Raw genomic sequence first — 15,069 nt, 5'->3', positions numbered from 1 at the left:
GCGAATACAGCAAAAGTGTAGCAAAATAACTAACAATTATTAAAAAAAAACGAATACAGCAAAACTGCAAAAGTGTAGCAAAATAAGTAACAATTATTAAGAAAAAAACGAATACAGCAAAAGTGTAGCACAGTACATACGCATGGTAAGATGTGCACTTCACATACTCATTTCATCCTGCTGAACTAAGAGCCATCAGGGCACAAAAAGCAACCTCATTTCATCCTTCTCACTTAACAAGTTCAATGCACGACCGATTGGCACAAAATTATACATATTAGCTTAGGGCAGCGAATACTGAACCGTTCCTTCAAATAGTCAGTTCAGCACCTATGGCAGAAGCAGAGGTCCCTAAATAAGGTTTCTCATCAGAGTAAACATTGCAGAAGCACCAGTTTTGCGACGAATGAACTATCTTACTGGTGTCTACAGCAGATACTGGAGAGCGAACTGAAAGTCTAACAAAAGTACCACATTTCCTACGATCCAAGATACAGTGAGTTGATCAGCACTCCAAAAACACAGGCTTCTCCAGATTTCCCCCCAGCATACTAAGCTACCACCATGAGCCTCCTGGTTGATTAGAGCACCAGCACCTTAGTTTTAAGAAACCTGAGGATAAAATTAAGGAATATTAGATACAAGCACCACATTTTTCCTTTTGTATGAGTAACATGGGGGTTAAGGTTACATGGACACTGTATTTACTAATTAACTCGGTTAAGTGAACTGTTGTTCGGATAACTTCTTTAGATATCTTTTGTTGCCTGAACAATGAGAAGTGAATGGGGGCTGTCCAGCTTCTGCTGGTATCCCAGTTTTACTTTCCCCTGAGAAACAATCTTGGGTAAACAAAAATGCTACGATGGTCAACCTATGCGCATTTCCGAAACTTAAATAGAAAGAAGGTCTGGCAGCATGTTTATTTTCTATCCGACTTTTGGTTGCACCCGAAAATTACACATCGACCAATTGTTAATAGTTATCAAGCTTCAGTTCCAGCCTTTAAATGGTTGGGGAACATATCTCAGGGAAAGAAAAGACAACAGTCATCCTGATGACAGGGTGAAAAATCCTTCAGTGTACAGTGCTCAGCATGATGAACAAGATCATGGCTGCTAGTTCAGAAACACTAATACACCAGGATCAAACTTCCATGCTGAGACACCAAATGACACTTTTTGGCAGCTAGCACAAGTCGCTGCCACAAAAATATGAATGGAAGAACAAGTTCGGGTAGCACACTTCAACAAAATAAACATTCTACGCAGTATAATATGTTACTAGTTTCCATTCCAAGCAAATATTACTAATTCCACTAAAAACCAATTATAACTCAACCAACAACAAACAGGCAGTAGTAGGAAGGATAACAGATACATTGGACAAACAGAGAAAATCAGTAGTAGTAGTAATCGGCAATAAATGCATGTCATCGCTTTCCAGATCCATAAACTGCATGAACTGAGTAAGAGATACATGTGAATGCAGGATCCTAAAGTTGTGGCTGGATGAGATACAACTAGCAATCAATAATGAAGCATCAGAAGGGAAGTAAATAGGGATTCACTAAATGTCTGGTACCTTCTAGTGACTGTGTGAACGAACTAGAACATCTGCCAGAGTCTTGTTTTTCTCAACATACTTCTTGCCTGAAAAAGGTTCATTTGATCAATGCACAAGAATTTGAAGAATAGCAACACTAAGACAACGTAATTTGTAACAGTATAGATTTATGTGCATTGGATACAATAAATTGAACTAGAAAAGAATGATACTTAGAGCAGGTTAACTAGAACTGATCAGAGTGTACCCATAAGCCACAACACAGCAATTTGAAGAATATATTTGTTTAACACTTGGGTAGTGTAGACGCATTATTAAAATGGATATAACATCATTAAATCCTTCTAAAATGAAATTGTGTAGGCAGAAATTAAATGTAGAACATGCGGTGTAAATTACAAGCCTGCAAATAACTCTATTTATCGAAAAGGAGGACTCTAATCAGGTCGAATACAGCATGTCATTTAGCGAAACAGTTCTCAGAATATATATGGACAGCTTCATAACTCAGAAAATACATCATGTCATTTAACGAAACAGTTCTCACTTCTCAGAATATATGGACAGCTTCATGACTCAGAACATGCAGCAGCACCAACCAGGATAAGATTATTCGGACTTGTAAGCTAGAAAGCATCCAAAACTTGGAAAAAAATATGGTTCAAAAGGCAAATCACTGACACTACGTAGATATGTTTTAAGATAAACACTTCCAGAACAGGATAACATGTAGAGATGACCAAAGGTTGGAAGTTTCAAGTCGAGAAGAGATTTGAGATTGAGACTTCAGGTCCACCCCAAAGTACTAAACACAAAAAGAGAATTGTGATAGAAGTGCCACTAGATCAATGCATTGGCTCTTCTCATACAAATCACCAATAACAATTTTCTTTGGGATTTCTGTAAAAGGTAGGAGCCAAGGACCTTTCATCCAGAAAACTTTTATTTGAGATCCAATTGTTAACAAACACAGTGTACAAACAATTGCTACTACTCGCGCTTGTCAGTCATTTTCGAGTGATCTTGTTATGTAGAGACAAAAGTAATATGTCTATTGGACAAAAGTATATCATGCATTGACATCAAAATGTGAAACTAAACCTGAGAAATATGCAATCTAGCAACTAAAACGAGTGGGTGAATACCTGCAGAAGGGATTCGGGTCGATCGAAGCCACGGTGGAAGGACACATGGCATACAGAGGTCGTTTCTATAGGGATAACATCCGATCACCTCCTGCCTGTCCATGTCCACGGCGACGACGGCAATCCTGTGAGCCGTGAGGTAAACGACATTGGCATTAAGCGGGTCAATAAGGACAATGCGTGTCGACCCCCTCTCCTGTAAAGGCAGTCCCATGGTGCTCCCCCAGAGCTTGTTGAGCACCACCCGGTGCTCCAGCGTCCAGCCGCTGCCTTCGTCGTCGAGCACGAAGGAGCTGAGAGAAAACGGCTCCCCTTGAGAGACCTCCACGTACCGCAGCCGCCCTTCGCTGACACCCATGCGCCGGTAGCTGACGGGCGCCTGCTCCCACCACACCCTGCCCTGAGCGTCACGCAGCGGGCTCCCTCGGCGAAAAGCTTCGTGCTGCACGCCAGCCGGCAGCACGCTGCCCCTCGGCAGCTCGACGAAGGAGAGCTCCGGCCGGTCGCTGAACGGGTCGGAAGAGATTGCGCCCCAGGCCAAGTCGACCCACCACAGGCGGCCGCCGAATGCCAGCGCCTCCTGGTCTATGTCCATTGGCCGCGCAAGTGGGACCTGGCACGGGGAGAGCGCGACGTTCTCCCACTTGCCTGTTTCCGAGAGAAACCGGAGCATGTGGTTCCCCTCCTGCAGGTCGGCGACGGCGAACTTGCCAGGCGGCCCGTGCCCGCGATCGGCTTGGGTGAGGAGGCCCATGTTGGGGCCGCACAGGACGTCGGCCTCAGGGTCGGAGCCGGAGTCCGGGAGGCGGCGTAGCTCGCGGGTGAGAGGGTTGCAGACGAAGCGCGTGACGCTGGGGACGTGGGTGGGGTCGAGGCCGTAGAGATGCTGGCGCACCCGAGCGGCGCCGGGGGCGACGAAGCGCAGGTCTAGGCAGGAGAGGAGGAGGAGGCCGTCGCCGCTCGCGGCGGAGACGGAGCCGGCGGGCGACTGAACGACGTCGCCGTCGGGGCCGGGGCTGCCCCTGGTCTTGACGAGGCGCTCCGGGACGCATAGCTCGGAGACGTGCGGTGGCGACGCGAGGCGCACGTCCGCGCTCGCCGCCCCGACGAACTCCACCGAGCGGTTGATCATGGCCCACGGGGGGTGCGCGGCGGCTGTGGCGAGCGAGCGGCGGAGGCCGCCGGACAGACCTAGGAGGCGGCGGCGGAGAGGCATCGGGCGACGCTGGGTGCGCAGACTGAAGTGGGGAATTTTCTCCCTTGGGGTGGAGAGAGGGGAGGATTCCAGGTCCCGGCTCACATGGACTGGGTGCACGCCGACCACTTTCCGGGGGGGCGCAGGAGGAAAGTGGCGTGTGGTTCTTCCACCGGCTGCACGGCCGGGAGAGAGCTCTCGGGGCCACACGTCAGTGATACGGCCCATTGTGGTGTAGTCCACGGACCAGCTTTCGCATTTTGGACTAGCGAGGCTTCATCGAGAAGCCAAGGAACGGCGCGTTTGAGCAGCTGTTTCCCATCGGCTGCCGTTTTCCCGCCAGAACTCTACTAGTGGTCTTTCTCCCGCCAAAATTCTACTCCCTCCGTTTCTAAATATAAATCTTTTTAAACATTTTAAATGAACTACAGCATACGAATGTATGTAGATATATTTTAGAGTTTAGATTCACTCATTTTGTTTTGTATGTAGTCATTTGTTGAAATCTCTAAAAGACTTATATTTATAAAAGGAGGGAGTAGTATGTTGGGCATCTAACCTTTTTCTTTCTTCAAAAAACATATTCCGCAGACGTGCCAATGGACGAGCAACTCTATCTGGACGCAGCTTCGGTGACTTCACGAAGCCAAGTCTCACCGTGACTTACCCCCCTTCATCAGCCATCCATTAAAGATCCGACGTACAAAATTGACTGAACTAAGTATTTTGAAGTGATCTAAAAAATTGAAAAAAAAATCAATAAATCATAAATGTTTCGTTTTGTATTCTGTGAAAGTATCAACCCATTTGGATGTATCGTTTTCTGAATAAACATGTTTATTTATATGAGCTCAAAAGGCTATTTAATCACAAACCATACATCCAAATGGGTTGAGACTTTCCCGGGATACAAAACAAGACAAATCGGCAATGCAGCGTCAATGGTTATTTGGAGCAAATCGTCAATGCAACATCGATGGTTTAAGTAAAGATATGTAAATATGATATCGCACAAGAGTAACATGTCCAAGCACCAATCCTTTCTAGGAATGTATTTTCTAGCTAGTAAAACACGACATACACGATGCTCATGCCCGTTACTTGCTGACTGATTTAGCAATTTGACTGCAATGCTCTGTTGTGAACCCATAGTCTGAAAATTCTCCAAGTTTTCCCTCAATGAGATACAGTAAGTTGATAGCAAAACTCCATCAAACCAAGACTTCTCCAGATTTCCCCCAAAATGAGACCCCCACCATCAAGGATTAGACACCACCACCTGTTAGTTTTAAGAAACATGGAAAACAAAATCAGAACATTAGGGACATTTGAACAGACACGTCAAGAGAATGAGTGATATGGAGAAGAAATTCAGAAAACAGACACGCTACTACAAACCCCATCAATATCTATTTCTCAAATTGATACAAAACAGTGAGTTATCGTCCAAACACGTTTATTTTCTATCCAAGACTTGATTGCAGCTGAAAAGTACACCACGATCAATTTTAATAAAGATCAAGCTTCAGTTTCAGGATTTAATCAGTTGGTCATACCGTTTTCGAAAAAAGTAGAGACAATGGTGATCATGATGACAAGGCTAGATATATATGGTCGCGCTATTCGTCACCCTGGATGAGGAATAGTTATTCGTCACCCCCTCTATTTTACCATCAATTCATCGTAATTTTACGTTCCGTAAGTTTTGTCTTATTTCCGACATAAAAAGAGACTGTAAGAAAATATATAATCATTGTAAAAAATATTTTATGTTATGTAAAATTACAAACGTAAAGATATAGTGTAAAATACACATAAACTGTAAATTTTCTTGTCTTATGACCTATATTTTTATTTTTCTTATGCCAAATTTTACGTAGTGAATCAATATGAATGTAACTATTTGAATTCCAAACATAATTTAATTATGAAATGATCGTAATATTACCTCGGATGAAGAATAACTTATTCTGCACCCTAGGTGATGAATAGTAACACTATATATACTAGTAGAGTGCCCGTGCGTTGCCACGGGCCTTAAAAAGATTGAGAACGTTCTTTTGTTGATAATGGATTATTCGTAGCATTACTATGTCATCCTATTCATTGTGGGTTGGTTGTTACTCATTGCATATCAAATTTCACATGTATAGACAAGATAGCCAATAACATACAGAAAATAATTGAAATCCTCTTCACTTGTAATCTATTTCAACAAAAATGAAATTCACTAACATATACTATCAGATCTAATGCACAAAATAAAGTGGTACAAAAACATAGAACTCTTTATTGCGCATTGGCACATGAAGCATTTTTATGCTTAGAAAACTGAAATGGCACATATACTAACATATACTATCAGACCTAATGCACAAAATAAAGTGGTACAAAAACATAGAACTCTTTATTGTGCATTGGCACATGGAAGCATTTTTATGCTTAAGACCAATCATCTCAGGAAAGCATGTATACTGTTATCCTGTCCAATATTGTGTGTATGAATTTTGATCATTATTACATCACCAAGTCCTACACCTACTATCTCAGCAACTCAGTGCCATAATTGCTCCAATTCTTCAGATGTAAATTTATTTCTAGAAGCAAATCTAAAATTAATCAATTCTCAACAAAGTTTTAGTAACGTAAAGACACAAATGATATATTTACATCTTGATCACTAATCTATAAGATGCAACATGGTTGCCCATAGAAAATGAAAGAGAACAGAGGGGTGGCATAGAGAAACCCCTTTTTGGCTGCTGCCACATTCCCTGGCCATAACTATTTCAACCAATTTGGCTGCCCACGACAAATGAAAGAGAACAGAGAAGTAGCAGAGGTTTGCTTCAGATATTCTTCCATTGACATAGCATGCTGAATGGAAGCTTCTTTGTCGATTCAACTCAGTGCCATAATAGGAACCCCAATGAATCTTGTTCACATATATTTGGTGTGTAGATGGATGGTTGTGACAGTGCAACAACAACGCATGACAGTATCAAACAGAAATATTTCTTACAAAGTTACAATGATCGCTTGCAAGACTCGGTAGGGCGGAGGATCCCTGGTATAGATGGCTGCGGTCTGTGTTGGCTACGTACTTACCGCTAGAGCACGTACGTACACAGCGGTCGCTAGCCGCGCTAGCCGGCGGATCTGTCCCAGATGATGCACACGTACAAGCAGCAAGCTAGCTGGTAGGTGGATGCTTCCGTGGAAGCTAGATAGCTATGACTTGATCGATGATCTCGGTGGAACAACACACATGAACACATGCGATTTGCTGGCTAATAGGTGCGACACTGTGTAGGTGGCCTGGTGGATGGGGCTGCAGCCGTCATGTGTTGGAAGACGGCGGCGTCAATCACTAAAATCAGAACAGGGATCCATATCACAGCAAGAATTCTTTTTCACTTCGTACCATTACTGTCATGAATCAGTTCAGAACTCAAGAATCAAGTATTGTATTACTAATAAAGACTAAATGTGCACATACCAATGGTGAACTACAAGGAAAATCAAGAAACTGTATTACTAATAAAGACTAAATGTGCACATCCCAATGGTGAACTACAAGGATGCTACTACAACAGAATCGTTGTTAAATCGGAATTACAAATAATATAATATATAGAGGTGTAATACTTGTATTTGCAATAATTCCTGGAAAATGATACAAAAGACTGAAGAAATTACTGTTATAAGCACTCTTCGAAAGTTCAGAACCAGATACTTGCTAAACTATGAAAGTTCTAAGATTATGTTTTTTGTAACAAACCCTCACATAGTGATTTTTATTTTCCCTTTCAAAAAAAAAACCCCGTAGGCTCCACAAATATTGGCTCTAGAAGATCGTGAGTTCAACCATGTGATTTAGCCTATAAGTCAAAGAACCAATCACCAAATAACTTGAGATTGTTGAGAGAATGCCGAGTAGAAAACTGAAATGCACACATGTACTGGAGCAAGTGGTTACACAGCGGCGTTGTGCGTTCAGCGGCCGCGGAAAGCACAACACGTTGGAGGCATGAGGAAGAGAGGTGGGCGAGGGAGTGCTTACTGGCGCCAAGTGTGGTTTTGTTGAAAAGGTGGAAGGAGACACCATTGTCGTTGCCGAGAATCTTGTATACGTCCTCGACTTTGCCAAGTATATTGTAGACGCCGTCGATGAGGGAGGTGTGGAAGTCGCCCAACTCCAGCATGTCTTCTTCGCTCAGATGAGGGAGGGAGGAGAAATACTCAACATGCACCTTGTTCTTTGAGACAATATTTCAGAATGCACTCAGCTGTTTAAAGCAAAACAGAACTCACATTCAAAGTAAATAGAGTATTATTTTCGACGAAAAATCTATGCTATGTTTCAGAGAGCATTCAACAACTATCTTGTTTTTCTTAAGAATATATGTACCGAGAATAGTCACATAAAAAATGCACAATATAAGGAATGGAAACCTAATAAACTACTTCATCTCTTAATAATTTTGGCAAAAATAAACATCATATCCTGAAGAACAGTACTGTGCTATGTCTTCATTAGTCCTGTTTGGCCCTGCTTCTTGAATCCTTGTGTGGGTTACACCAAATTGTAGTATATTGTGTATACTCTATTCGTTGCATGAAAGAAAAGAAAAGATTAATCAAGTACATGTTTTTTAAAATTAAAACTGCTCTGAAAATAACAACAATTGCTATTACTGTTAATTGTCTGCATATAACTCTGCTTAAGTGTGCTCATAGAAATTTTGTACTGCAGAGTAGTGATCATCGACCGAGTACATGTAGACGTCGTTGCATGCATATAACTCTGAATATTCAGGTGTGCAGAACAGAATAAATAACTCTACTAATAGATTTAGCCAACATTATTTTGACCATCATAAATCTGCACAACTCAGTGCTACAAATGAAAATTACAAAAAGGACACTCTGATATCACAACTGAAAATACCTTGTCATATGTTCTATAACTGGCAATTCTACAATATAAATATTGGAATTTCAAAGGAAAGATCATGCATATAATGAGAAACAAACTAACAAACCATGGATTCTCTGGTTGCAATTGCAACTATATGAAATTTACCTTTTCATGTACATAAAACCTTGCAGAATTTTCAGTCGCCACGGGCCTTGCAGAATTTATTCTGTATATAGAAGAAAAATGTAATTCCCAACATAGAGGAAATAGGACTTACACCTGCTGCACGTAATTCCCAGGGACTGCTTAAAGCAGAATTTTCAGTCGCCACGGGCCTTGCAGAATTTATTCTGTATATAGAAGAAAAATGTAACTTAAGTACCACATACAACCAGTCAGCCACCCAAGTGCTCATATGGGCCTGGGAATACCCAACTGCTCATCGAACAACACACTGAACACCGGGCACCAGGGCATTCGTGTGATCCCATCACGAATATAACTGTTGTGGAATTTAGCGAAGCTTACAACCAATCTAGTTAAATCAAGTTGCCATTTCCAACTAAAGCATAGAGGAAATAAAACTTATGCCTGATGCACGTAATTCCCAGGAACTGCTTAACGATGCAATACCAAAATATGCATAGATATATCTATGAAACAACAGGGCGTGGGCAACGTGAGTGAATATAGTCCATTATATCTTTGAAATCCAAGTGGATTGATTGGCTGGTGAGCTTCCAGACTGATATAAAGTAGAAATCTAGGGTGCTAAATCTTTTTTTCGTTGGCCAACACAAAAGATCTAAAAACTTAATAGAAAAGAATGCAAAGAGAAGAAAAAAAGGCAAACCTTATGTGTGAATCAATGGATTGTGTGCCCGACGGCCAAGCCACAATCATCCACGCAGATCAGCCTCGTCCAAAGTCTTGTACCGTACATTATACATCTGTTCCATCACCATTGGAACACCCAGGCATCAAAGAAACGCCAGCCGGCGAGATCCCTAGCCCCCGCCGATCCGGCTGCATCATCACCATGATCCAGCCAAGGAGCCGCCGTGCTTGGTAGGGGAAGGCCACGCCGACGCCATCGACGCATAATGGAACAGGGACCTGCCCCCACGGGTCCCGCCGCAAAAGATGCCGACGGGAATAGGGACCTGGCCGACATCACCTCCATCATCCCGGACACGGCGTGCCCGGATGGCGCGGCAGGGCATGGCTTCCACAGCAGAGATTCGTGCAGAGACAGAAGACAGGGCGCGGCGGCGGAGCTTGGAGAGATAGAAGACCGCGGGGCGGCCAGGGGAGGGGGGCGGCGGCGGCGGCGGCCCTCGATGCGGAAAGAGGAAACATTAGGCGGGAGGCCTTGACGTGCGTGAGGAGACCCCTCCACCAGATTAGATCGAGGGAAAAGAAAAAACCAGCAAACGTGCGGGAGAAAACCAGCGTGGAGGGGTGTTAAGGGAAGGACGAAAAAAAAAACAGACGAAAAAAACCAGACGAAAGTGGTGGGACTATTCAACCAACTCATCCATTAAAAATACTAGCTAAGTGTCCGTGCGTTGCCACGGATTAACAAATATATATATATAAAGAGAAAATTCATGTGACATGAGAGTCAAAGGTCATTTCTATGGGATGATATCTCATGGTCATGATCTAGTAGATACATACATCTCGTCATTGTCTTTCTTCCACACTCCATGTCTGAGCTACCACGCGACATTCGACTTCCTTCTCCCACCATGCATGCTTTTATCTCCTATTTCTCCTACCTTTACCTTACACGACAGTACCAAGTTTCTTGTCCAACTATCATAATCTTCTCCGGTAGGGCACCCCCTTAGATTATTACTGACTTGTACATGTTGCAAATAAGATCAACGAAAATGGATACTAAATTTCTGATGAGAAATGAAAATTCAGGGCAATATCTTCCCAAGACAATAATAATTCCAAGACAATCTTTTTATACCTTCTGTCAACATTGGGACACACATTCCACACAATAAGCATGCAATGATGTTGATACTTGATTAATTGTCATTATATGTCTACAGTAAAGATAACTTTACTCAAAACCGCCTATCTTAGCCAAATCAACAAATCTCTCTCATTAATGCAATTTTCTTTAGAAAACAAATAATAGATTCTTTCTTATCTTAGCCAAATCAACGGATCTCTTTCATTAATGCAATTTGCTTTAGCAAACAAATAATAGATTCTTTCCTACCTTAGCCAAATCAACGGATCTCTCCCATTAATGCAATTTGCTTTAGCAAAAAAATAATAGATTTTTTCCTACCCTTAGCCAAATCAATGGATCTCTCCCCGGTTCGCTGGGCGCGTTTCGGTGGGTGGGCGTGGGGGTGGCGGTAATTTGATGGAAATAAACCGGTTGAAAATAAACCGGTTGAAAATAAACGGATCCTGTCTCACTCTTCACTTTCTTTACAATAAACTTCAGAATAGCAATCTTGGCGAGTGATCTCGACGGGGTTCAATCGGCGTGGCGCACCGCTGATTCTTCCAGGAGTGGGTGCTGAGAGGAAGGATCCCAAACCTCCATTGTCAATCGGCCAGAGCTGCATCGTCCTTTGGATCAGAGCGTGGACGGGATCAAGACGGTAGGGTTTGAGGAATTTGTAGGACATGAGGGTTTATGGTTGGCAGCACGAGAACTCACCCATATCTTGGCAGACGGCAGGCCCGAGGTGCGGTCGTGTTCATGCTTCGGGAGCTGCCACATGCTGTCCTCGCCGCCATCAGCGACACCACCGCCATCGCCTGTTGCCACCACTTCAGCGCCACGAGCGTGGGACCGAGGGACGAAGGGAAGGGAAGGAAGTGAATTGACGTACCTATGTTTGGTATATATCACACGAGGAATCAAAACTGGATGCACGTGAAAGCATAGAGATGGGAAAGAAGGACAGAGGAAGGGAAGGGCAAGAGGAACCTGAGGATGTGCGATGAAGGAGCGATGCCAAAACATCACAAAGGGGGACCCGTAGCTCGTCACGTAGCGCGGCCGCCTCATTGCCGGCTGCCACCCCGCGCTACCGCCTCCGTGCGCAGGTTCCGTTCGTGGAGCGTGAGGAGCGCATGACCTGCCTTCACCGCGGCCTGGTCCTCCCCACTATCGTGAAGCTCGCCCGCATCGCCGCCCCAATTGCTCAGGATGACGGATGAAGATCCTGCAACAGCGACGTGGGTGAGGGATGCAGCCGACGATGGAGGGATGATTTTCGTGGCTAAACCCTCCCTATCAAAATAACTACTTAAAAAAGGCAAAGATCGATGCATTAGGAAAATTAGGATTTGGAATTGATTGTCATAAAACAAAATTTTATTAATTGATAGCGTGCTATCGGTACATGCCCGTTTATAACGTGTCTAGTTAGGAAACTTTGGAAAAGTTAGGAAAGTTTTTATTGTGAGGGTAAAAAAATCAATGTGAGGAGATATGGTGGTGGGATATGAGACGAAAATAAATCAGACGAAAATAAACCAGACGAAATATAACCAGACGAAAATAAACCGTGGACGCAATCCTACCAACTGCTCCATTAGGAGTATATATATATATATATATATATATATACTTCATGGTTCTAATATAGTGGTGACCGGACGAACAAGGCTAGGCATCCTTTATGCCTTGCAGTTCAGAGACACTAATACACCTAGATGGAGGGATGTATAAGTTCATGCTGACACAGGGACTGGTAATTTGGCAGCCTGACAAGTTGCTGCCACAATAATATATATGAATGGAATTCTTCACACACACAAAAGTGAATGGACGAACAAGTTCAGGTAGCACATAAAAACCATTCTATGGAGTAGGTATGTTTCTAGTTTTAGCCAGCAAATATTACTAGTTGCATAGAAACACCAATTACAATACAACCAACGAGAAACTGGTATTAGTGATAGCCAGATGTTGGACAATCAATACACAGAAAACCAGTTGAAAAGAATTGTAGTGATTGGCAAATATGTGCATGGCGTTTTCTTTCAATCCATAAAACTGCATGAATGGCGTAAGAGATACTGCTTGTAACAAGAATGCAGCATCCTAAATAGGTGAGTGGATGAGATACCACGAACAATGGATCAACAAAGAAGTATCAGCTAAAACGAAATGACGAGAGTCATCAGCTGGTAAATTGGTACCTTCGTCCCTTCTACTGGATGTCTGAGCGAACCAACACGTCTTACAGAGTCTTGTGTTTCCCGGTGTCCTTACCTGAAAAGTGTTATAATTTGATCAATGTACAAGAATTTGACAAACAGCAACACTAGCACTAACAGAATTACAACAGTATAGATTTCTGTGAATTGCATACAAGAATTAAATAGCAAAAAGGCATGGTAATTACAGCAGATTCTCAAGAATTCAGCAGTGTATTAATAACCAATAGCACAACAATAGTTAGAGGATAACACTTGAACGGTGTAGAGGAGATATTAAAAGAATACAACATATTTAAATGGGATTTAAATCCATAAGGAGATATTTAAATGGACAATTTAGAAGAGATATTTAAATCCATAAGTTAGAGAGATGGAGATAAAATTTAGAGCACACAGTGTAACATCAAAGCAACCAAAACCTTGCAAAATTTCCATTCAAAGTATAAATCGATTACACTACCGTAAATATGTTCGAAGGAAACATCTTTATGACCAGGACAACAGGAAGAAATGACAACAGATGCAAAGATTTCTCCGTGCCTATGATCTATATGAGCTTTGCAATCCCAATTATTACCAAACACATGCATGGTGCATAAATAATTGTTAATAAACACGATGTATCTCTAAATTTTTAGCCATCTAGTCATGAGACAAGCATTATCTCTATTGGACGATTTTGACATAATGATCAAAACAGATCCAACCACTAGGATAAACAAAATATATTGTGCCGAAGATGACCCACAAAGCACCTTAGGCATTATGCACCTAAAACTGAAAGTATAGCTGACAAGTATGTAATGTAATATACCTGCAGAAGGGATCCGGCTCGATCCAAGCCACGGAGGAAGAACACATGGTACAGAGAAGTCATTTCCATACAGATAACTCCCAATCACCTTCTTCATGTTCATGTCCACGACGATAACGTGTTTCTTGTCAACCGTGAGGTACACCACATTGGCGTCAAGTGGGTCAAGAAGCTCAATTTGTGGCGTCTTCCCCGCCGGTAAGGGCAGCCATGGGTGGCCTCCATCCGCCCAGAGCTTGCTCAGGGCCACCCGGTGCTCCAGCGTCCAGCCGGTACCATCGTTGTCGAGCACAAAGGAGCTGAGCAGAAACGGTTCCTTTTGAGAGACCTCGACGTATCGCAGCCGCCCTTGGCTTGCATCCACGCGCCGGTACTCACGCCAAGACACCTCGGCATCGGCTTCTGGCAGCGGGCTCCTTGCAGCTAGCACGCTGCCCCTCGGCAGCTCGGTGAAGGAGAGCTCCGGCCGATCGCTGAAGGGGTCGGCAGAGACAGCGCCCCAGGTCACGTCGACCCACCACAGGCGACCGCCGAACGCCAGCGCCGGCTGGTCGATCTTCATTCGCCGCGCAGACGGGAGTTGGCACGGCGAGAGCACCACGTTCTCCCACCTGCCCTTTTCCGAGAGAAACCGGAGCATGAGGTCCCCCTCCTGCAGCTCGGCGACGGCGAACCTGTCAGGCGGGCCGTGGCCGCGATCGGCCTGGGTGAGGAGGCCCATGCGGAGGTTGAAAAGCGGGGAGACCTCGAACTTGGTCACGCGGTCCGGGAGGCGGGTCATCTGGCGCGTGAGAGGGTTGAGGACGAAGCGCGTGACGCTGGGGACGTGGTCGGGGTCGATGCTCTTGAGCGCGTCGGTTTGGGGTGGCAGCCGCAGCGGGCGGCCGCCCTGCCTGGCGACGATGCGGGCAAACAGGCGCGTCTCCGCGTAGACGAGGAGGAGGAGGCCGTCGGCGCTCGCGGCGCAGACGGCGCCGCCATGCCCTTGCACGAAGTCGCCGTCGGGGTCGGGGAGGGGGCCGGTCTTGAGGAGCTGCTCCGGGACGTACACCTCGGAGATGCGCGGCGGCTCGGCGAGGCGCACCTGCGCGCCCGGCGCCCCGACGGTCCACGCCGAGTGGCACATCGCGGCCCACGGCGGGTGCGAGGCGGCGGTGGCGAGGGAGCGGCGGAGGCCGCCGGAGACGGCGGCGGAGAGGCGTAGGAGGTGGCGGGGCAGCAT

General features: G+C 44.5%; 2 protein-coding genes and 2 long non-coding RNA genes across 4 annotated transcripts; all 4 read right to left on the bottom strand.

Moving 5' to 3' along the window:
- Positions 1–102: 102 nt before the first annotated feature.
- On the bottom strand, positions 103–3,927 carry LOC119354148. Its single transcript, XM_037620864.1, has 3 exons — positions 2,712–3,927; positions 1,585–1,652; positions 103–612 (listed from the first exon to the last, which is right to left on the bottom strand). The coding sequence occupies exons 1-2, from the start codon at positions 3,925–3,927 to the stop codon at positions 1,588–1,590; spliced, it is 1,281 nt and encodes a 426-aa protein (XP_037476761.1). The 3' UTR covers positions 103–612; positions 1,585–1,587.
- A 972-nt stretch (positions 3,928–4,899) lies between these two features.
- Positions 4,900–10,190, bottom strand: LOC119283365. Its single transcript, XR_005139042.1, has 3 exons — positions 9,681–10,190; positions 7,970–9,177; positions 4,900–5,185 (listed from the first exon to the last, which is right to left on the bottom strand). It is a non-coding gene; the product is annotated as an uncharacterized LOC119283365 (long non-coding RNA).
- A 1,001-nt stretch (positions 10,191–11,191) lies between these two features.
- Positions 11,192–12,183, bottom strand: LOC119309895. Its single transcript, XR_005150625.1, has 3 exons — positions 11,793–12,183; positions 11,520–11,694; positions 11,192–11,418 (listed from the first exon to the last, which is right to left on the bottom strand). It is a non-coding gene; the product is annotated as an uncharacterized LOC119309895 (long non-coding RNA).
- Positions 12,184–12,724: 541 nt separating this feature from the next.
- Positions 12,725–15,069, bottom strand: LOC119354138. Its single transcript, XM_037620852.1, has 2 exons — positions 13,848–15,069; positions 12,725–13,085 (listed from the first exon to the last, which is right to left on the bottom strand). Exons 1-2 carry the CDS (start codon positions 15,067–15,069, stop codon positions 13,054–13,056), a joined length of 1,254 nt encoding a protein of 417 aa, XP_037476749.1. The 3' UTR covers positions 12,725–13,053.

The sequence above is a fragment of the Triticum dicoccoides genome, chromosome 1A (assembly GCF_002162155.2).
Source record: "Triticum dicoccoides isolate Atlit2015 ecotype Zavitan chromosome 1A, WEW_v2.0, whole genome shotgun sequence".
Classification (NCBI taxonomy): Eukaryota; Viridiplantae; Streptophyta; class Magnoliopsida; order Poales; family Poaceae; genus Triticum; species Triticum dicoccoides.
This window is presented reverse-complemented; position numbering and strand designations above follow the sequence as displayed.